General features: G+C 40.6%; 1 protein-coding gene across 2 annotated transcripts; it reads left to right on the top strand.

Annotated features, from left to right (window-relative positions):
* Positions 1-804: 804 nt before the first annotated feature.
* npepps (aminopeptidase puromycin sensitive) lies at positions 805-23482 on the top strand. 2 transcript variants are annotated; one of them, XM_080881415.1, is made up of 23 exons: positions 805-1187; positions 2871-2955; positions 3143-3220; positions 3384-3505; positions 6306-6413; positions 7428-7628; positions 7856-7952; positions 8036-8069; positions 8689-8803; positions 10744-10908; positions 12628-12732; positions 12819-12879; positions 12965-13074; positions 13273-13336; positions 13669-13805; positions 15017-15151; positions 17367-17586; positions 17996-18138; positions 19737-19793; positions 19945-20052; positions 20536-20691; positions 20963-21010; positions 21865-23482. In XM_080881415.1, exons 1-23 carry the CDS (start codon positions 1065-1067, stop codon positions 22009-22011), a joined length of 2619 nt encoding a protein of 872 aa, XP_080737541.1. In that variant the 5' UTR covers positions 805-1064; the 3' UTR covers positions 22012-23482. The 2 variants fall into 2 exon arrangements, with proteins under 2 accessions (XP_080737541.1, XP_080737540.1); XM_080881414.1 differs by having other exon boundaries at positions 806-1187; positions 13666-13805.
* The last annotated feature ends 823 nt before the right edge of the window (positions 23483-24305 follow it).

Genomic DNA, 24305 nt, shown 5'->3' with positions numbered 1-24305 from the left:
TTTTAATGTTTCAAGTATAGCCAGATACATTGAAACAAGTATTTCTTGAAAATAAAAAATGAAACTTTGTAATAATATCCATATAGTGGCCAGCTTGTTAGGGATTTCACAGCTGACAGCTGTGTAAAATGACACTGACAAGAGAACAACGTATCAAGGCAACATTTGAGAGAGTAAAGTTGTGTTTCCACAGAAAAATGACAATTGAAGGAGACTTCAAACTTGACATGCACCTTTGTTCATGTTTGTTAATTAAGAACCTTTGTCACATGTTAGTGCACATGTAATTCTGACATACAGAACACAGAGTTCATATTTCTGCTATAAATCATATCTTTCTAACGCTGTTACTTGATAAGGAATCCCTTAAGTATCAAGAAAGTCAACAGTGTAATGACAGTACTGATAGTTTAAACAAATGGCCACAAGTCAGACTTTTTGATTACATGCTGATCACCTACAGACCCCCTGTTTAAAAGTTGTTCTAATCTTCGATGTCCATTTAACGATCCTAGCCATGTGCTGAGATCTGATTGGTACGTCCCAGATTGTACAACAACAAAATATCAATATCAACAACAAACATGTGTAACAAATTTCAGTTTGTTCATTATTTCGCTGGGGGGAAAGGGATTTAAATTAATATACTGAAACAGAAAACACACAAAAAGCATGAAACTGTATAAAAATCTTTCTGTCAAAGGTTTTTGATAATATTACTGTCGCGTGTATGTACAGTTTGTGCGTGACCACACACACACACGCTCAGTGAGTACGTTGGAACGTGATGACGTCGCATGTCTGTAGGTCGACGCAGGGTTAGTGGAGTTGTTTGGGCTGTGAGAGGAGAGATCCGTAGCTGGCAGTGCTGGGAGGGTTTCAATTGATGTTGTTGCTTCTGGGCCGCACGATTCCGTTGTCATTCGCCCAGAGTCACTACTTGCTGCCAATCCTCACTGTCGAGGCTCGTTGTAGCCAGATCCGTGTTAATAAAACTCAGAGCGATAGCCAGCATTACACACAGCACCGTCTTCGTGAGCTCAAGCAACCAAAATATAGGAACCATGCCCGAAAGGAGGCCCTTCGTACGGCTACCTACTGACGTTTACCCCGTCAACTATGGTTTGTCTTTGAAGCCTGACCTGATCGACTTCACGTTTGAAGGCAAGCTGGAGGCTTTGGTGGAGGTATGTTGACCACGACACCCCCGTAGATACACAAATGGATTTATCTGTGCATGGCGGGGATCTCGTTATGTAATCTGACCAGCTAACGTTACCAGTTGCTAGCTAATTACGACAAATTGTTAGCCACTAGCCCACTAGCTGTCATTATTGCACGCGTTAGCTAATGTAAGCTGCAACGTGTTAAATGTTCTGACGGGCTCAATTTGGCCGAATTAAACCAGTGGATGAAAAAGAAACAACCACGTTATGTTTCTGTGACTAACAGTAAGCTGATCCGGACTAGCTAGCACAACAGTCCCGTGCCGCAGAGTTGCACTCTCATGTTAGCCTAGCTACCTGTTAGCCATCTGCCAGTGGCAGGCAGTGCGCTAAGTTGAGGAGCTTGGTGAATACCAGCGACGGTAACCTCTCGTAGTAACATCCCACTGCTTTTGAAGATGATACTTAATAATTGGCGATTCGCGAATTTGGTAGAGCGCTATCTAGCACCCAGCCAATACTCACTAGTGTTTGCTAAATCATGGCAACATCGTGTAGCCCCCTCCCACCCCAGTCCCACTAATACGGTTGAACTAGGTGAAGTTGTACATTAACACACACCGTGAGGACAGTAAAATGACAAAGTTTTAAAAGTCCTTTCGGTACGTTTGCTACTGTATCTTGTGCTCACTTGTATCTATCGATAAAATGGCTGTACTTTGTAGACTGGATACTATGTAGGACGGAAAAAGCGACTCTGTTTGTTTAACTTGTGTATAAATGGTCCCATTGTCCAGACACCTGTTGGTTGAGTGTGCTAACACCTGCGCCTGGTTGTAAACAGTTACTTAACGCACATTTTCACAGCAATCAAGTCAGATCACAGACGCTGTCTAAACATGCACCATTTCCAAGATTAACCTTATATGCTTTATGATATGCTTACACCACTAATGGTAGTGTAAAGTGCTTCATTGTCAGGAAGAGTCATCTGTTAAAAAGATTAACAAGACACTGGCAAACCTTTGGTACAAAAGGGAACCTGGAAAAACAACACAACAAATGTTTACATGACGTAATAGCCAACCATTAATTGTGCGCAAATTCTATAAGGTGTTGTTGCAAAAGCGAAGCACAGGTACAGTTTTTTCCATGAAGAATCCTGGACAACTTGGGTTTTTATGCAAACTGATTAACTGTGACATGGTTTGCCCATTAAAATTAGACTCCAAATGCCTTTAAAGAGTTTGCTTTTTTTTAATTGGTAAAATGACCAGTTCAGATTTGGTAGACAAACAAACTTGTACACAAGTACTGTATACTCTCAGCTTCCATGTATCTTAAATAACATTGCCACAAACTGTGAATGTTTGTGGTTTTCCCTCTATGTTGGGGATTAACGTCTGCTTTTTGCACACAACTCAGAGTCCCCTAGTTGTTTTTGTTTTCATTTCCCTTCACTAACTATTGTTTCCCTTCAACGCTGTATTTTTTATCTGTACATTAGATTTGCTGTGTTTGCAATCTAAACAGGTTCAATTTGAATTCACAATCACTGGTACGGTTTGGTCCATTGATGTAGTTCCAAAATTAAACTTGAACTCTTCCTGATACTTGGATGCAGCTGCTGTGATTTACTGAAAATGTAGAAATTAAGGCACAGCAAAGAGTCTAAGTTGACGTGTTTTATGTCAATATTTACAGGTTACACAAGCTACAAATCAGATTGTGATGAACTGTGCTGACATCGACATCATCACAGCTTCCTTTGTACCACAGGGAGGAGAAGGTGGGGGTCAGACTCAGGGAAACCTTGTTTTTGCTTTTATAAATGGCATTGTTGTGAATAGCATTGTCACTTCTAGCCATCTTATTTGATTTCAGGATTGAAAATTCTTAATAGCATCATTCCCCAAAGCCAACAGCGTGAGTTCTCAACATGTTCTGATCTTCTTTTTAAAATTTGTCCCTTTTAGAAATTAATGCGACGGGATTTAACTACCAAAATGAGGATGAGAAAGTCACCCTTTCATTCCCTAGTGCTCTACAGAAAGGTAAGAAGAGACTGTTGGCTGTCCCTGCTTCTGAAGCAACCGTCTGTATGACTGTTAAGAACAACAAGGACGATCATGCAGATGATCATTACTATTATTATTCACCTCCCCTGTGGTGATGGCTGTACAAACAGTGTGTCTCTCTCTGTGCACGTCACCCCAGGCTTCGGCACATTGAAGATCGACTTTGTCGGGGAGCTGAACGACAAAATGAAAGGATTCTATAGAAGTAAATATACATCTCCTACTGGAGAGATTCGCTATGCTGCTGTCACACAGTTTGAGGTGAGTGAGTGGCCTCAATGAAAAATACTTGAAGTTGTGTGTATTGCTTAACACTTTAGTTGCCTGTGTTGCAAAACAGAGGCATGCAAGTCATGTGGCTGTTTTTGCTATTCAGAGTGGTCTCTCACAGTTTGTTCTATTTGATACGCTCTAGTTTTGCTTGTCAGAAGTTGGCCAATTAAGCATAGACACTGACCAGGACACCTTTATCAGAACCCACTGTGCAGGAAATCAGGCTGTAATTTACATGCAGGCTTTTCTTCTGCAGCGGGTGCAGCTTGAGGATAAAGAGGATCTTTCTTTATACGGATGCATTTTGGCAGATTGTTTCTTTTTCACCTCAAAGTAAATGCTGTAAAAATGTCCTATACACTCAAAGTATTTTGTGCGTGCCAAGTTTTTCTGTATTTGCTTGTGATAATTTCTGCTAAACACAATCACTGATCGAGTGAGACAACTATCGAAAAGCTCACTCAAGTGTGCTTTTCCTTGTTCTCATGTTGGGCTTAAGATTTTTCAGGAAGCAGTTCTTGCACCACTTACAGTAACTTAACAAGTTGTCATCAACTCTATTTTCTTCACTTCACATAACTCTCACCTGTTCCTCTGCATGTGAGTTCGTGAGGAGCTACACTCACAATTAAAGAGAAAGAAAAAGCTGAAAAAGTGAAAATTTTCACACTCGGCTGAAGTGAAACAAGTGCAAAAAAATCTATGCAGATCTAATTTCCTACTATTCAGCGTACCTATCTTGCTTCTGTTTGGATTTATTTTCAAAGAAATACTTATAGTGTATACGATATGCTTTAAGAAGATGGGATAGCTTAAGTAAAGGCCAGGGTCTCATTTGTGATTAAAATGATGACTCCAGTCAGCTGTTCACAAAAAGGGAGCAGTGAAAGTTGAGCTTGAGAGCGAAGTTCGACCACACTCGCTCAAATGCATCCATGCTTGTATACTTACGTCAGTCACTCCAACTGGCCAAGCTTGTTGGTTTGGGAAACATAGAACTGTCATTTATCTAAAAGAAGCATATGCCATAGGTATGTTTCTGTACATCAGGAAACAGGTTACATGACCACGCCAAAAATGTTCAGTTGAATTGTTTCCTGCTAAAAATAAGTGTAGGACTGTTTGCAGTGCAGAGTGACAGCCTGTCACTCTGCAAAAATGAAGGCGTGTATTAGAGATGGCACGATACCACTTTTTTATGTCCGATACCGATATCATAAATTTGGATATCTGCCGATACCGATATGAATCCGATATAGTGTTTTTTAATCAACAAAGCTGTTTTTTAAATATCTTGCTGCATTTTGTATAAGTTCATACTCAAGTTTAAAACAACAACAACACTAAAGCTATTCTGTTATACCTGTATACAAAAAAAATATTTCATAGTTCAGCAATACTGATCAATCTAATAAACTTAGACCTACACCATCCTCCCTATTCTGGTATTTTAAAGAGTACTTAGCATAAATATTAAGCAACCTAACTAATAGGGTTCCAACTCCCAGCAACAACAAAAATAAATAAATAAAAAATAAGGAACCACCCCTCACGCTCCACCTCATGATGCTTAATCAACGTAATCAACCTTAATTTGATGCAGTGTGAAAAAAAAATGCACAGAAATCAATTATTTTTCAAGAAATATTAAATAGATTCAACATCTTTCTTCAACAAAATTGCAGACTGCACAGATGGTACCTTCCCAAAGGAAAATGTACTACAGCTTACTAGGGTATATATATTAGACTTAATAGTTACTATATACAGTAATTGACTTCTATTCATTTTACATCAAATTAAAACTTTGGGTGTCAGATAATTATTTATTAAAAGCTAGACATTTTAAATGAGAATAAGAAAGAAAAGTATGTCTTTGTGCCCCCTTTTCCCTGTTAATGCCCTATCGGCCCCCCTGGCTAAACTTTGCTAGATCCGCCCCTGCACAGTTACCAGCGTCAGCTACGTAGAAAAAGATCCTGGTGTAGAAAGTAATATTAAATAAATTCTAACAACAGCTTATCAAGCTTAAACGTGCTGCTGTTGTTCAGCTGCTGGTTTCCTCTTTCTGGCGCAAAGTGGACCAAAAACAAACAAGAGAGACGGACTCCCGACAGAAAAGCCGATCAGCTGATCATTAGCAGTTTCACGATTGAAGTAGCAGCCGGAGAGCGAGAGGCAGTCGCTCGTTAAGCTTAACGTGGGAATGCTTTACAAACATTCAGAGATGGACTTACACACTTGCTTTACTTCTCTCGGGGATAACTTTGTCGGAGATGAAATGCCGGGTTGCTAGCGAAGCTCCACATGCTATCCAGACCACCGACAGGTCCCGCATGCCACAGCCGCTCTATCACGTGATGTATACTGCTCCGACGTTCTGAGGCGAGTTACGGCGTGTTGCAAGTTTTGTGAGGTGCTTTCGTGATATTTAATGGATCGGATTACATTTTTTATTTTTCTCCGATATCCGATCCAGTAATTTAGGTCAGTATCGGACCGATACCGATACGTAATATCGGATCGGTCCATCTCTAGCGTGTATAGATAATTATGTATGTTGGTTCAAGTTTCTATTTGTGACAGTTACTGGTAAACTTAATGTAAACATTAAGTTTACCAGAAGTGAAGTCTGTTGCAGCTGGTGTCACACAAAAAGACCAGAAGGTGGAATATGAGAGGCTGTGTGTGATCTGAAGGTAAACACAGCCTGGCCTCGTCTGGACCCAACACCTCGTCTCACAATCTGTCCTTTTCCCCTCTGCCCCTCACACCCCTGTTTCTCCAGGCCACGGATGCTCGCAGAGCTTTCCCCTGTTGGGATGAGCCAGCTATCAAAGCCACCTTTGACATCACTTTGATAGTTCCCAAGGACCGAGTAGCCTTGTCAAATATGGTACGTGTCATATGTCCACTCCTCCCTCCGAGGAAGTGACGACCCCACAGTGACCAAGTCACTCTCTGCTGCCAGGGTTCCTTTATGCATGTCTGTGTTTTCCCTCCTTTCTTTTCCCTCTCTTTTTTCTGTGTAGCTTACATAACAGAGGGCAGACAGTCACTGTGTACTCTTCCTCTGGCTAAATATGAACAGCTCTGTGTGAAGTCTAACTACTGTATACATACAGTTTTGTCACTATAAGGAAATTTTAGTAAGTATCATGTGTTTATTTTGTATACTGTTTTCTGCTATTTTAACTGATCGACTTTACAGCCTAAATGAATCAGACAGCATCATCTGGCTCTGATTATTTCAAACGCAGCGCCCCTCCAGGCTGACGCGGTCCATCTGGGCAGTGACCGTGAAGTTAAATTTGGCTCTTTCTGACAATTTAATACGAATGACATTAATGCACTCTTTCTTTAATAATGACATTTTTATGGCTTCTTTTAGTAGAAAGGATAAAAAATAGTTGTAAATAAATGGAAAGAAAAAGAAAGACAACTGTAATCATAGGACCCCGGATAATGGTATTAATTGAAAGACTAAAACTGTCATGCAATTATGAACTGCGCACAGACATAGGCTACTCCATCTCGGGACCTTTTTGTGTTACATGCCTGCTGCAGTTTATTTTCTGCTTTGACCTCTAAAGTTGTGAGAACAATGTTATTTCTGCAGTCGCTGTCAACTCTTTCAAAATGTGTCCTACTCAGTATTTATTTAAGACGATCGTTTATTTGTGAACTTGGCAATAGAGCAGAATAGAACAGATTAGAATAACCCTTTTTGTAGAGTGTTAGGGTTACTTTTGGGATAAACCAAAGGGTTTTGATTTATACAGTCAGTTACTCGTTGCTTCTATATTTTGTCAATCAGCTGGTTAAACGGAGTCATTTTCAGTACACACTTCAGCCATATTCACTTCTGAGAATATTTAGTTTTTTAATTTTGCATCGATCTTCTCTCCAGAATGTCATTGATCGAAAGCCACACCCAGATGATGAAAACCTTGTCGAAGTCAAGTTTGCCACCACGCCCATCATGTCCACATACCTTGTAGCTTTTGTCATTGGTGAATATGACTATGTGGAAAGCCAGTCATCAGATGGTGTAATGGTACGCGTCTATACACCGGTTGGAAAGGCTGAACAAGGGAAATTTGCCCTGGAGGTAAGGCTGTTGTTGAAACATACCACATTTACAGAGCTGAACCCAACCTGTCGCTTTATTCACTGCATAATTTCTTTACCTTGAAGTAAAAAGTTTGTCCGTAAGCAGAATGAGAAAACAGACAAATTAACCAGCGTTTATATGACGTGGATCTGCTGGATGGTTACTGACACAGAATCAAACACAAGTGCTTTTCCTTTTTATTTTCTTTCATCTTTTTATTGCAGGTTGCAACTAAGACCTTACCTTTCTACAATGACTACTTCAGCGTTCCTTATCCGCTGCCTAAAATTGATCTCATAGCTATTGCTGATTTCGCTGCTGGTGAGTAGCTCTAGGTTCTTACATGTGGAAGTTTGGAAATGGTTAAAGTCGAACTGAAACACTTTCTTCTTCCTCCCATTCAGGTGCCATGGAGAACTGGGGCCTTGTTACCTACAGGTAAGCTTTACAAAACACAATAAGATATTTTAACTTGGCTAAATTCAGAGTGAGTGTGTCCATAGTATTTATAATGAATAGGCATGTAATAATAGCATAACTACAAGCAGATAAAGTCTGTTTCCACCCAGGATATAATTTCTAGAGGCTGTGGCTCAGATGGGAGATTTTCCATCTCTCTGTTTTCTGTCATTGTAAATGTAATGTCTTTGGGTCTTGGGCTGTTAATTAGAATAAACAAGCACTTTGAAAATGTTTCTGTGAAGTCTATGAAATTGTGGTTTGCAGCCTGCTCTGACATTTATAAACTATGTGATTAAACATGAGTGTAATCAGGCTTTAACAGTTGTTAGACTCATTTTTCTTTATGGATGACGGCCCTAATGGCTTTTTAATTGCTTTGTGCTTAGCTGAATGTGCCACCACCTGTTAGGTATTCAGCTGCTATCTGATTTGCACAGAGCCGCATTCATCTAGCATCCTCAAATAGATTGAAGTGCCTTGATAAACTGCACAGAAGGCGATGGGACTGTAGACAGATGAGCGAGGGCAAAGGTTGCAGACGAATCGTCGACCTTCAGCCGTCTTTGTATTAACCTCGAGTTTCTGCTGTTTTCAGGGAGACGGCATTGCTCATTGACCCGAAGAACTCCTGCTCATCCTCCAGGCAGTGGGTGGCACTGGTGGTTGGACATGAACTTGCCCACCAGTGGTTTGGAAATTTGGTCACCATGGTAAAAAAAAAAAGCTATAAACTGACACCAGTTACACACACGCAGAACAGAAAATTATGTATTCCTGTTAAAAGCGTAACAAATGTAGTAATAACAAAACAAAAACACGAACTGGACGATATTTTATAAACTAAGTTGAAGAAGACAAAATGTAAATCTCTGGAGAAATCAGTCAATCTTATTTATTTGGTCTTAATCTCTAAACTGTCCTCAGGTGTTTGGTTACACAGTCCTTCAATTCACGGCATTAAGAAAATGTCTCGACGCTGCACTCTCCATAAGAATGTGAAACTCATATCAAGTATTTGATTTGTATCTCAAGATATTAGAAAAAGTAGTGCCTGACTTATTTTTTTGTCATGCTCTTTATGCATACTGTATAAATAGATATGCATATGACTTAAAATATCTGTATATGTAATGTGTTTATAATACATTAAGTCATTTTTACACCATTATATAATATTATCATTTATTTTTCTCATATCTTTATTGTAATTTTCTTTTATACAACAGAAAGCAGATATTTAATGAACATAGCTGTCACAATGATACAAAAAAATCTTGCAAGTAATAGGGACAGGATTCCCCCTTTTTTCATGAATAACCTCCGCCTCCACTCCGTATGTTCATCTATGGCTTCCAGATATTCAGAAAGTCCCGTTGTTTGCCCTTGGCAGTGTATATTAGGCTACGTTCACACTGAAGACGAAAGCGCATCAAATCCGATTTTTCTGACCCTATGCGACCCATCTATCCGATCTTGGTGTGACAGTGTGAACGGCACAAATCCGATATTTTCAAATCCGATCTGGGTCACTTCCGTATGTGGTGCTGAATCCAATACATATCCTATGTTTTAGAAAGTGACTGCTGTGTGAACGGTCAGGTCGCATTAAATCCGTCTTTTACGTCACTGACACAAGACAGACGCTAATTATCAGCTCCAGAGAAGCGCCGGAGAAGACATGGTGAACGCTTCCTGGCCATCCAGTGTAGATGTTAGTGAAACTGTTGGGAAGACAACGTTGGAGAAACGTGAACATTTTCTTTGTACTGTATAATCTGCAGATTCTGACAGAAATCTGCAGCTATCCTTTGAAGCAGCGCTCCTCTAAAACAGTAATAAGGATCATTATTAGGTTATTTACATTATTATGTAAATAACAAAATAACTTAAAGCAAAATTGGGAAACATGAAGTCTGAAGTCTTTATATTAAGGCCATCAGTCAAACAATACTGTTGCTCTGGGTCTAAACAGAGCGCGTTGTGTGTGACGTCTTCTTTTGCGCATGCGGGCGCTTTGAGCGTTCACGCTAGAGCGCGTTTGCTGTCACATTTTATTTGTAGCGTGAACAAGCAGACAAAAAAATCGGATTTGATCAAAAAATCTGAATTGAGCATTAAGACCTGCAGTGTGAACGTAGCCTTACTCTTTCCAAGCCTGGAGAATCTGGAATTTCCTTCTTTCAGAGTCCCATGGAAGGTGCATCCATACTCCAACATAGTGCATTGGCTTTTCTGGCTTGAAGTAGTCCACAGTCTAGTAATTTGGTCTGCTTCTTTTATTGAGCTACGTACTACCCTGCTTGAGCTCTTCTTGTTACAGGTTGTGGTTATCTTCATTTTTACCTGCTCTAACGAAGGAATTTCCTATGATTGGTGGATAAATTGATAGATATCCAAACGTATGTTAGCCTTTAATGTAGGTAATGTAGCTTTGGGGTGCAGTTTGAAGATGATCGTTTTTAACTAGAGTTGCAACGATGTGAAGGAACTTTGTCCATAATGGGAAACAAACGAGTAAATGTTTCCTTTTTTACCTTTGGGAAACTCGTCGTGCTTCAGGAACGACTGTAATTTGTTTGGTTGTGCTCCGTTAGTTTTGAAGGACTTGGAGGACGGTCTCGTCTTAGTGCCTGTCTGTGTTTGTGTGCAGGAATGGTGGACCCATCTGTGGCTCAATGAGGGGTTTGCATCCTGGATTGAGTATCTGTGTGTGGACCACTGCTTCCCAGAATATGACATCTGGACTCAGTTTGTCTCGGCCGACTACACCCGCGCTCTGGATCTGGACGCGCTGGACAGCAGCCATCCCATAGAGGTGAGCTTTGAAATCCAAGATGTATGCAGGGAGTCACTTAAAAAAACTTTTTGTCTCTTTGGAGGAAAAAAGTGATTTTATTGATACCATATCGCTAGGGTGTAAGCCCACCTTAACATCTGGATTTCACATTCACAACTCACATAATCTTTTCCAGGGCTCTAGACTAACTTTTTGCCATGGGCGTACCGGTACGCCTAACTTTAAGAAGTTAGGCGTACCGGCACAAAAGTTAGGCGTACACAAATTTTATAATAATTTATATAATATAATGTGTTTTTCTGGATACACTGTGCTTTTTCAGCATTCAAAGATTGATGCCACCGTGTCAGAGCACTGGCTATGAATTTCAGAAGGATCAGGCCTTAACAGAAAAGTGAGCAATAGTTCTTTTCCTATTACAGCTACATCCACGTCTGTGGTGCCTAGGCTGCTCACTAGGGCTGCGTATCATCACTGATTTCTATAATCCATTCGATTCTGGTTTTTAAAGTCCCGATTCGATTCAACTTGGCCTCAGACAGTCAGAAATATTATAATTCTGATCATTTATCAGTACTGACTTCATCAGAATTGTGAACATCACAGCAGATGCCTTTGTGTGAAAGTAACTAAGAATAAAACACAGAAAAACATGAAGGAGATTTTCCTGGTCTGGCTTTTTATAGCAGATAACCTTAAAAATATTCTACAATGTTCTGCATATAAAGTTTAAATTCAGTATTGAATAACAGAAAAAATAGGCTTTCTTGTCCGAGGTCATTTAAGTGAAAAAGAAAAAGCGCTGTGAACAGCGGTAGACTGGTGGGTAATAAGCCAATGAATAATACAGAAAACAGAGATTGGAGACGGAAACTGTTCTTGAAGTACAGAGAGAGAGCTAGCTGTGCATGGAGTGTGATTTTAATAGTCGTGGAAGCAAAATTCATGACGACATTGATCAAATGTGAAGCGCAGTTTGCTGCTTCTTTTGCTGCTGGCTCGGTGAATTTTGGTTGGAGAGACAAAACCTGCAGCTCAGAATCAGCGCAAGAAGACGTAAACACAGCGCGGACCTGACGCATCAGAATCGCTGAGCTCCGACAGCGTGTCCGTCTGCGGGCCGGCGGGTGAGAAAGCCGAGAAAGACAAAGTTGATTCTGATGCGTCGGTCTGTGTTTACGTCTCTGTGTGGAGTCCGTGTACCTGCTCTCATTTGCTGTTTGGTTGTTGAAATGGTTTTGTGAGCTTTAATCTGAGAATCTGGCGTTTCTGGCAAAACACAGTTATATTTAAAAGTCGATTCAGGATTTAATGAATTGATATCGCTTTATTCAAGCTACTCACCTCCCACTTCCACCTGCACTTTCAACTGGACCACGGCCAATCAGAGAGGTCCCGCCCCTTACTATCTCTGATTGGTTTAGTCCACGATAGGGGCATAATGTGTGTCTGTTGTTGACCACAGGGAAGGTTGCAGATTTTTTTTTTTTTTTTTTTTTTGCTACCTGAACAGTTGGTCGCACAGGTGCAACCAACTTTTTTTTTTTAGTCGCACCACTGAAAAATTTGGTCGCATTTGCGACCATATTGGTCGCACTCTAGAGCCCTGTTTTCTTAATTACTGAGTGTGTTGAAGGACAGATAAAATTAGATGTATTAAGGTCTGTGTGTGTTGCTGTGTATGGCCTTCTGTCAGCTTTGTAACACCCACTTATGGTTTTGTGTTTTGCTCTCAAGGTGAATGTGGGCCATCCATCAGAGGTCGATGAAATCTTTGATGCCATCTCCTACAGCAAAGGAGCATCTGTGATTCGCATGTTGCACAACTACATCGGAGATGAGGTTTGTTGTCTGATGTGGTATCTGTCGTCGTTTCCAGTCTGATGTTTAATATTTATGAATGTACTTGTCTTTCTCTTTCGTTGAAGGACTTTAGGAAAGGAATGAACGCCTATCTTTTGAAGTTCCAACATAAAAATGCATCAACAGGTGAGCGCACATGCAGGAAATACTTCCCCTTTACGTCAAGTTGTTGTGTGGAGTCACTCTTTTGACTTCTTCCTGTCTCCCACAGAGGACCTATGGGACTGTTTGGAACAGGCCAGTGGGAAACCCATTGCTGCAGTGATGGGCTCATGGACCAAGCAAATGGGCTTCCCCATAATAGCCGTCGACCAGGAACAGGTGAGCTGTCTAATCTGATTGTTTGACTCAGGTCATGCACTTATATTTGTTGAAGTTGATTTTGAAACTGGCCTAAACCAACACAGTGACATGAACACATTCATTCTACACCTACAGTTTTCTAGTTGAGCGTTTGGTTCTTTTCTGCTGTGACATTCATGCGTGCCTTGACTGTGATATTCATGATATTATTTTTAGCAAGGTGATGACTGCGTCCTCAAGATATCGCAGAAGAAGTTCTGTGCCAGTGGACCACATAATGGTGAGTGTTTGTCACGGACATGTCCAAAAAATGTGGATTTACCAAATCCATTAGATGCAGTGGTTAACAGATTCGGTTAGCAAGCGTAAGGTCACTGGTTCAATTCCAACCCCTTCAGGGTTGTGTCAGGAAGTGTATCTGGCTCAAAAATGTGCTGAATAAGAAAATGTGTAGCTGCCTGTTGTGGGAATCCCTTGTAACAAGGGAACAGCTGAAAGTAGCTAGCTAGCTAAATGTAGACCTAAGGTTGCTTTTTAATGAGCTAAAAAAAGAAAAACACTTTGAATCTAATCCTCCTGTGGTGGCTCCATCATTTGTCTGCTGAACAGAAGAAAACTGCCCCAGCTGGATGGTCCCCATTAGTATTTGTACCAGTGAGGACCCCAAATGCACCAAGCTCAAGGTTCTGCTGGACAGACAGGAGACCACCATCACTCTGAATAGTGTTGGCCCAGACCAGTGGATCAAGGTGAGGTCCCTAAGCAATAATATCCTGCACTGAAAATGATGCCACCACCAAAACGGTAAAATACTTCAGCCAAAAAGTTACAACCCCAGATTTTGCAGCAGATGATACATGTTTACAGCCATGTGCAAAAAATCAGATTGGACCTCTGCCGGTTTCAGTCTTCATGACAAGTGTACAGGGGTTACCCTGCATTTTAGCTTCAATAACGCTTCAAAATAGGGGTGTGGCTACTTTGGCTAGCACATGGATCCTGACACAGTCTGCTAGATTTCTTTGGTAATTTAAGTTTTGTGGTGTTGGTATCATTTTAAGCATTTTAATGACAAATTCTATGATATACTCTGGGGTTGTTGTACTAATGGCCCATCTAAAAGTCTAATATTTTATCTTTACATAACCTTCTGTATACATATATAAAGATATCTGAAGCAGTAGTATTAATTTTCCTGTAGGCCAGAGTGCATTCCAAGATATGCGTAGTAAGACCTGAGTGAAGATGTCATTTGCGTTGTTTGTAAATTGCTCGATTGTGTCATTTCGACCCTTGCAACAGCTGCAGACTGAGTTTAAGAATTAATGAGAGAAGATGCGTCAGTCTGTCGTCTTTTCATTAAAAGTAACTTTTAAAGTTGAAATAAAGTTAACAGACTGAGCTCCTTATTGTCAGCTGGAAGGACGAGCTGTAAGCATCACAGAGTCAAATAACACTTTTTCTGTGAACCCAGTTCACTCTCAAAGGAACAGGTTAAGCAGCTATATTTATTCTTTTGTGTGGTCATTAAAATAATGACCACGGTGTAAATTGGCAAGGACAACGATGGACTTGTTCAGCTGCTTATAAATGTGACTTGCAAATTAACAGTTCCTCAGGAAGTAAGCATGGTAAATGCTTTTAAATGGGTCAGTGCTTCACAGCTGATGCAAACAATATGTTGAAATCCCATTACTGCTAGATCTGACTATAGGTATCCAGTGCAGTTTAGAGTCAGTAGTGGAGAATAGTGATTGGAGGCCTGCTGTTCACTATTGTCTCATTTTTATTCACCTAAGAAATAATTCACTCATCACAGCAAGCTTATTGTTGATTATTCTCTTGATAGTGTGTTATTCTGATAGTGTGTAAGGCTCAGCACTCAGTGTAAAGGGTAAAAATGTTAAGAGCCCAAATTTCCCACAGTCTGACTCAGACTTGTCTTTCTGCTGTTTTCCAGATCAACCCCGGCACTGTGGGCTTCTATCGCATCCAGTACAGCTCGTCCATGCTGGAGAGTTTGCTCCCAGGCATCAGAGACCTCAGCCTGCAGCCTGTGGACCGACTGGGACTGCAGAATGACCTCTTCTCCCTTGTAAGCCACACACACAGCTGGGAAACAAAACAATTAAAGAATAGTATTTCCTTCATTTTGTTCACAGCAGAATGTAATTGGCTGCAAAGCTAACTGCTTGTGAATGTAGAAAGGAAATCCACTCCCTTCCAGAGTAAACAGCCACCTGATTTACAGTACAAGGGAGCAGGAAGAGTGAAGAGAAAATGTGGGACATGAACGTGGAAAAAAACAGATAGTCAAACAAGTACAACTGTTTCTTATTGGTAGATTTATGTATTACACGATCTGAAATTATAATGGAAGTGTTGCATCAAAGAGTGGACCTGACTAATTGGGAATAATGAGCAGATCTAGCTAATGAAGCTCGTTTTTTCTGCTTTGTGTCTCTTTTTTAAAGCGGCGCATTTATTGTGTCTTTAATCAAGCTCAACAGTTTTCAGCTAGAAAGAGACAAAAGTGTTTTCTAATGACCGGTTTTGTAACACTGTCAACTTCTATTAGCAGCATGTCTCTGTATGCCTCCATCGATATTTAATTTAAAATTGTGAATGGCTTATGATGTATCTTTCTCTTAATTATTGTGAACACTTCTGAACACAATGTTTTTAGAGGTCAGTGACAGAAGCAGATTTTTCCAGAGCTACATGGCCCTCATGTTGAGCTTCTAGACACTAAAGCTGGTAAAAAGTAAATTTGTGATTGACTCTCGGTATCATCACCTTGAAGATAAATATAAATATCTCTGACCCTGGATTTAAATGAATACTGAGCTAATGTGTTGCATTACTGTAAATTTCACCACATTACTGGAAACTAATCAGTTTATGTTGCACTAAACCTAGTGCCTAGTACAGTATTTCCTACAACCTTTGAATAACATAATTAAACTTGAATTTGTTTGCGAGACATTTGACAAAAGCGTAACTTGAGCAGCACCGCATGTTTAAAAACTGCAAAATGCACAAAGGTCGACAGATCGTCACTTCCCGAGCAGTCCTTACTTTGAATAACATTACAGCCTCCTGGTTTTTAAACATCTTTCTCCACCTCTGAGTCCCACGTTACCATTTTTCTCTCTTTGGGAAATCCAGCAGCTATACATTTAGCTAGCAGATTCCTTTTTTGGCAACTTGCATAGAAACATTGTCTGTTTGGTATTTGTTGAGCAAAATGAAATGACCTGCTATCTAAGATATTATTCTGTTTGTGCTCACGAAAAGTGCTTTTTAGATGGATCAGCTCACAGAGATGTGTTGAAGCTATAAGCTGGCCTTGGGATGTCATTACTTTCCCATTACTGAGCCAGTATCACCATGTTGTTACTGGGAGCAACACCAGGCTGCAAAATGAACTCTTTGATAGTAATATACATTAATCTGGCTATGAGATCTAAATAGTCATTACTGAAGGTGCTGGAACCTGGTTCCAGATTCTTCTGGCCCACTTTAACTCCCAGCTATCACATTTTATGTGATTTGATTCCAAGCTGACTTGGTTTTGTTGTAACAAGTTAAACGCACTGGCAAACTCTTCATTCGTCCTCTGCTTCCTTCCCACTGGCTCAACACAAAGTGGTTTTGGATTCATATCCGACCTTTATGCTTCCTTCTTTACTCCTACACAATCTGCAGCTTTATCAAAGGATTGGAATTTTCCTGAACTTTATTGCAGGCAAATTAGATGTTGACACTGTGTGATAGGAGTAATGTTCACAAGATCAAACGGCGGCTAATCATAAATCTGTTCAGTTGTTCTGCTTTGAAAGCGAACAACTCAACAGGTTTTGTGCGTCTTCATTCAACTAAAACTTATTGTTTTGCACGTTAAAAACAAGCTCATGTGGACGTGATGGCCGTATGGTGACAAAAAGTGCTCGTTTGTTCATATCTCTTCTCTTTTTGGAAACATATTCTAACCCTGAGCTCAAACATGCCACACACAGTCACTTTACTGGAAAAGCATTTCTTCTGACCCTGAGGCAGTTCAGGAAATGGATCCACGTTTCTTAGAAAAAAATCCATTCTTCGTTTTCTATGAAATGCTTTATTGTTAGTGTTAGTACCATTGTTGCACAACTTTTCCTTTGCACCTGCAGTTTGAGACTTCAAATGTGGTTATAAAGTTAATTTTCGTACAGAAACCTTTCACCTTGAAAAACTATAACATCCACCATGAAGCACAAGGCTTTCATCCTGCCGGGATGTTTTCGTTTCTAATTGATTTGTGGCCTCAGTCTCGTGCAGGGATGATCAGCACAGTGGAGGTGCTGAAGCTGATGGAAGCCTTTGTCAATGAGCCCAACTACACAGTGTGGAGTGACCTGAGCTGCAACCTGGGAGTGTTGTCTTCTCTGCTGTCCCACACCGACTTCCACGAGGAAATCCAGGAGTTCATCCGGGACCTCTTTACTCCCATTGGCCTCAAGCTCGGCTGGGACAGTAAACCGGGGGAAGGTGAGAAGGCGTTGTAGAGAGATTGCATTCAAGGTGTTCACATCTTCCTTAGAGCCGCTCCATTCCTTTCTTGTTATTAATATTAAAATTGAGAGTAGTCTTGTGCAGGAGGAATGTAGAGAGTAGGAAAGTAAAATATTTGACCTTTATTTTCAAACTTGAAAACGTTTTGGTACAAAATAGCAGTAGAAAAAAAAGCTTTTCTTTTTTTTAGGCCATGAGAGAAGCTACCCTGTTATCAGATGAGCTTTTCGGTTACTTGAACTGAACCATATATAACTCGGAACTGTTTGTTTCCACTGTTTCTGCTTTGGAGACAGGTCGGATAAGATGACTGACTGAAATTAGTGTGAAAAAGCTCTGTCCATGAGTAATGGAGTAACCTAAGGGCTATTTTTGTGTGCTACAGGTCACCTGGATGCTCTGTTGAGAAGCCTGGTTCTGGGGAAACTGGGTAAGGCAGGACACAAACCCACACTGGAAGAGGCCCGGCGGAGATTCAAGGATCACGTGGATGGCAAGCAGGTTTTACCTGCGGACCTGAGAAGTCCGGTAAGCTGAGCTTGTGCAGGCACTTTGGCAACGAACAGTGTCAGATGGTATTCACACTGATCAGTATGTTTTGCTTCAATTTGCTAAAAAATAAATCAGATTAATAAAACAAAAAAGTTCAGATTTTAAAATGTGGACATGAGGCTGCAGTCGGGTCTTGCTTGAGCTGAAGATCTTCTTCCACCATTATTTTTTCTTTTTTTAGTATGTTAGGCTTGTTTACTCAGTGAAATAGCCTGCGGACACACACTATGTAAGTCTGTAGTAGTTGGCAGTTCCAGTCAGTCATTTGCACACTGACTGTGGCAAGAACTAGTGAAAAACCCCAAATCTATCTATAAATGAGCCTTCCTCTGTTTTTGTAGTTCATATGTTGTGCTTATATCTAACTCCATATTATGCTGACTCTACTAGAATAACTATTTGACAGTTCAACTTTGAGCCTTATTTATCTCATACTGAGCGTTGGTGCGGCCCCTCAGAGCTCTATATTATGAAGGAAACTCAACACAGATGCGCTGTCTTTGAGCGAGTGAGCTCGACAAAACCTAAAACCCATTTGGAGATGATGGTTATCAACAAGCTGTTAAGAAGAGCTTCATAATTCAGGCTCTCTGCGCCTCGTATTAAAAGGGGCTTTTGTTATTTTAAAGTCTGTAACTCTGGAAATCTCTTTAGCTTGGTATGGCTTAACAACTTGGGCAAATAAAAGGTATCCCCCAGCAGAGAAGCTATATGCTACTTAAACATGCATATATTACATTTTTGAAACACATGTTTTTATACTTTATGTTAATCTGCTGCTGTCTCTTACACATTAGGCATTATAGCAGAACATACACAGAGAAAACTGTCAACCAATAAAATAAATGTACTTGAAACATGCTGTAAATCAAAGAATTAGTGAAACTGGGCTCTTCCAGCCAACTTTGAACTGAAACTCTGAACATAACTTGCTCCTAACAAGGTTACATGTTCAGCATAAGTTACCATGAGGATTTAACCAGGTAAAAACAGAGCCGCTCTCCTCACACAGACAACTGGCTTTAATCTGGTTTTATAGTGCACTCCCCAGCATGTCAGCATGAAACGAGCAGTCTTAATTTTAGTCCACAGTGCTCATGATGACCTTTTATTAGCAACGTCTATTCTCTGTGACATCATACAGAGCCAACGGTATTTTAAAAAAACGCTGTTTGTCGTGAGCATGCACTGTACATATAAAGCATCTTACAGTACAGGAGGTGTGTTCTGTAAGGAGAGGAAAACGGTATGTTTGACCTCCAAGACGACGCCACTGTCACTGGCGAGGTTTGATTGTGAAGATTTGGGTAGAATTTCAATAAAGTGCTGGTCACATGACCTTAGGTCACCTGATCTTTGGTAAAAACGTCACTTTATAAGGGGTAAGATTGTAGGTGCTTATCTCAGACGGGATCAGAAGCTTTCATTTGATTGAAAGTGATTAGAAGATACATGCCGATGGGAAAAAAACCTTGAAGGCCCAACAAAATACAGTATAGCAGCATCACCATACTACAGTGTAATTCAGTTAAACGTTATTAAAGGATAATGTCGAAGCATCTTTTTGCCCACAGGTGTATCTAACAGTATTGAAGCATGGAGATAGTGCTACACTGGACACGATGCTGAAGGTAAAACTACATCATGTCTCCATCTTACACTGTGAAGCTTTGAGTGACGTACTCTGTGTCATTTAGCACCAATAATTCCAAAGGAGTTGGATCTGAGTGACTGTAGTTGGGTACTCACGGTCACATTGTGTCTTTGTCACTACTCCCTCAGCTCCACAAGCAAGCAGACATGCAAGAGGAGAAGAATCGAATCGAGCGAGTTCTCGGAGCCATCTCTGCCCCTGATCTCATCCAGAAAGTGCTCAACTTTGCCCTCTCGGTACATAAGACCGTTTAATTGCCGGCTCTCAAGCGTAGTTTTATTTCTCAGGATACAGGAAAAGAAAGGAATGGCGTTTACTTGCAATCATGGTCAAATAAAAAGACCCAGGGGTGTTTTTATTCTGCAAGCTTTTTCGTATGTAACCCTGAGTCGTGTTTTTAGTGTGACTCAACTTATAGATTAGAGTGAGTAAAATTTGGAGTATTGGCTTTAGAAAAGTGTTGCATTTGGCTTTAAGTCCCTGTCAGTGCTGAAGTTACTGTCAGCTCAAAACTAAAGGACGTTACAGTTAAAGCTGCTTTACATGAAAACTGACGGTGGACCGATAAAATTGGATGTTGTGCTTTCTTGTTACAGCTTTAAAGGAGTTGTAGAAAAGTCTGATGATTCTCCAGCTGCAGTGTGATGGAGGCCAACATGGCTTCTGTCAAATACCACAGCAGCTAATTTAGTTCTCTCTGCATGTTCCCGTCCCAACAGGAAGACGTTCGTCCCCAGGACACGGTTTCAGTAATCGGGGGAGTGGCAGGAAGCAGTAAACAAGGACGGAAAGCTGCCTGGAAGTTTGTCAAGGATAACTGGGAGGAACTTTATAACCGCTACCAGGGAGGATTTCTCATATCAAGGCTTATCAAGGTAGAGAAAGGGCCTGAGGTTTACAGTTTCCTGAGGTTTTCTGGTTATTTCACTGTAAAATACACACACACACACACACACACACACGCGTGTCTATGCTTTTATGTTTTATTTCATAACTTGGAGTTTGTGTTCGGTCAGGCTACAAATATTTGAATCAGAATCAAAATGTCTTTATTGTCATTGTCACAGGTACAACAAAATTAAAAATGACATCCGTTTTATTTGTTTGTAGTCTGCTCACGTTTGTCTTATTCGTGTGTCTTTGCAGCTCACAGTCGATGGATTTGCTATTGATAAAATGGCTGTGGAAGTCAAGGTGAGCGCTCCCTCTTGTGGGATTTAATTAAATTATATTAATTTTCCAAGTTAGGAAATGAATGGTACAGGGAATGGTTCTTGTGCATTGCTTTTCTACTCAAAGTGTTTTAGCTGTACTTTTACTGTGTGGTGAAATAAACAAAGAGAAAAAAACCCAACAGGATGGATGATTGGATCCTTGCCGCTGATGACCAATCCAGCGTTTTAGGTTAGACTTTGACCCAAAAAGGCTGATAGGTGATTAAAATATTAAATTCCTGTCCTGAAGTCAGGGTCTGTGGCTCTGAGTATGAGGCAAAAATTCAGATTTTGAGAAAACAGTGAGGGTTACTCCATGTGATATTTCCCACCCCATCATATTTCCATCTAACTTTAACAAACAAAGCATCCTTTGGTGTCTTTGGTAGTTGCTTATTAGTTGCTTATTTGCTCTAAGTGGAATTGTAGTTGAAATCGATGCACGCCCACTTCACTCTGCCAGCTGCTACTTTACTCGTTGCCTGCTTGTCTCTGCCTGTTTGCCCTGAGCAACTTAAACCCTACTGCTACGAATACACAAGCATTTTCCCAGTCCAGATTTCTAAATGAGGAAACTGGAAGTCTTATGGAAAATGTTGGCACATGAGAGAAATGCAGATAGAATTCCAAAAGGAGGTTGTAAAAGTGGTTCATGAAGAAATCGAAACTCCACTTTATATACAATGTTATTCTTTGTAGGAGGTTCTGTTCTGCTTTATTATCTAGATTCTGCAGTGTGATTGTAAATTCAGTTTATTAATCTGATGTGGTGTTATTGTTACTGATATGATGCAACAGGGGGTTTAAGGGTTTCCTTCCTTTCTGTCCCTGCAGAGTTTCTTTGAGAGTCACCCGGCGCCAGCGGCCGAGCGTACCGTGCAGCAGTGCTGTGAGAACATCCTCCTCAATGCCGCCTGGCTTAAGCGTGACGCAGAAGACATCCACCAGTATCTACTCCAGCGCAAAGCACCCCCTGTCTGAACTACCAACCCTGTCGCCCCCACTCCCTACCCCCACCCCCAACTACAGACCAGAGCGGGAGACCAGAGGGTACTTTGCAGCAGGCTTCATTTCTCTAAAGAAACTGCAAGAAACAAGAAGACAAAGCCAAGAATTGAACAGTGTGTTGGAAACACAGACTCTTTTTACGTTAACAAGCAAAATTCTGTTTAGACAGACCAGGAATGTAGTTTTATCCCCATTCTGCCCATCAGCAGATGACCCATCTGTTAGTCAGCACGCAAGTTTTAAGTCTCGCAAGCACCTCGACCCTCGAAATGATCGCCAACCCTGCTAACGGTCACATGACCAGCCCGTAAACACCCCTTTATCCACTTTGGCTCGTAGCTGAGAAAACTGTGAACCCTGTCCTCCTCTTTCCTGCTGTCGGCCATTCTGAATGCATGAAGTGTCTGAGGTTTGTTTTTTCTTCTTTTTCCTCCCTGCATTTGCTGCTTTAATTATAGCACTTAGTCCTCCTTGCTGTGATACTTTCCCACATCCTTGTTTCTCTCACACGTTCCTCCTGGTCTTCCTTCACTTTTGGGCGCTGTGATTGGGTAAACTAAAAAAAACAACCTGGGCAGAATGGGGTTAATAACCATAGTGTGTGTTGTAGTTTCCAACAGCACTGATTCTACATTGCTAATAAATGGTTAGGACGAGGTGAGCAACGCTAGCATGGTACTACATTATAAATTGTATAATGCAAGCATTATTTTATTTTTAAGTTGTTTTGTTTTTGTTGCCAGTATTCCTAGCAAAGAATTAAATGGAAAGGTTCATGGATACCTGTTTCCACTCCCCCCAGGAAGAAAAAACAAACAAACCTCAAGCTTGTTTGTGTTGAGCAGAGGTTGTGTAGTTAAAATCATCCAGATTCTTTATCCTTCTCCCACAATGAAATGACGGTCCAGGCGTGTTTTTATAAAAGCGATGCAGTTATATATTTAAATGTTGCGATAATCCTGTTATGTGAGGACAAGGAAAGAAAAAGATCACAACACTACTTACCGGGGCCTTTTCTTTCTGAAGTAAAATCCTGAAACGCCTCTCCGTAGGGTTGAGAATCCAGCGAGACCCAGTTCGGACTTTTGCGGGCACGACACATCGACGTTGACCCTGCCGTCGACCTCGGAAGCCTTAAACCGGTCGACCGGTCTTGCAGTAAATATTCAGCACTGAAGCGGTGATCATAGGGGACTTCCTCATAAACATCAAATGGATCTAATGTGACAGATTACACAGACTTGTTGAACGAGTATATCTATTATAGAATTTACAATTTGATGTGTTTTTTTGGAAACATACCAACGAGTCGTCTAACCTGTTGTCGAGACCCCGCCCCCTCCCTTGGAACATTTGTTGTTTTTTGGGGTTTTTTTGTTTTGTTTTGGGGTTTTTGTTAAAAAATACAGTTGGTGTTCATTAAAGTGGAAAAGGATTATAAAAACTAATGATGTGAAATCAGTACATGTTGAGTTTTATGAGTGAGGGGGTGAGTGTACGTAAGAATATCATTTTTAGCTCGTGCAGCTCCTGTTCCTGTTAACCCTAGCCAGTTTTTTCTTTTCTTTCCTAGTTTGAATTTATAGTATTGTATCAAATCAAACGCACTGAATAATTAATTTCCTTTTTTGAAAAGGGGGCCGTTTAAAAAGGGGACTGCCTGAATGTGTGTGCCTGCTCACAATGTGGCTGAGCATCTTTCTTGAGCACAACTCAAACATGTGTCGCTGAAGTCATTTGTCACAGGAAATTAAAGAGAAAACATATATACAAAAATGAAACATGTCCAGCTTTGGATGATCCAGGGAGCTGTCAGTTCACTGGTAACTCAAGCTGAAATATGAGAATTGCTTTCCAAATTTTACTCAGGTGCTCAGCAATAGATCTGCAAAATCTGAAGCCGGTGGTTTGAACAGATACTTTTCAACTTACGAGTAAGCTTGTTTCTTAGAAGCAAATTACAACCAGACAACGAATGCACACCAACTGCTTAACTCCCTGAAACTAGATTTATTAAAGGTTAATTCTGATAGAAAGTTAAAATCACATTTTGGTTTTTAGTAAAAAATACCTGTGTTCTCTGAACATGCAGATGTTTAAATTACTCTGATTGTAGTTGAACATGAGGAGCAAATGTAAATATACAGTTTATTAAAGTAACTGGTGTCTGTCCATTAAGGACAATGTTCAGGGGCTTTTACAAAAAAAGGCTTTCTGGGAAGCTTATTGTAGTAACATTCATCATTCATCAGCAGAGCTTGGTTATC

This window comes from Rhamphochromis sp. 'chilingali' (genome assembly GCF_963969265.1).
Source record: "Rhamphochromis sp. 'chilingali' genome assembly, chromosome: 4".
Taxonomy (NCBI): domain Eukaryota; kingdom Metazoa; phylum Chordata; class Actinopteri; order Cichliformes; family Cichlidae; genus Rhamphochromis; species Rhamphochromis sp. 'chilingali'.
Note: the sequence above shows the minus strand (reverse complement) of the source record. Positions and strands in the feature narration are given on the sequence as shown.

Coding starts and splice junctions, on each gene's coding strand:
- npepps (XM_080881414.1), top strand. CDS start 1,065: ATGCCCGAAAGGAGGCCCTTCGTACGGCTACCTACTGACGTTTACCCC. Junction 10,909..12,627: donor ACAGCAGCCATCCCATAGAG/GTGAGCTTTGAA, acceptor TTTGCTCTCAAG/GTGAATGTGGGCCATCCATC. Junction 12,880..12,964: donor ACATAAAAATGCATCAACAG/GTGAGCGCACAT, acceptor TGTCTCCCACAG/AGGACCTATGGGACTGTTTG.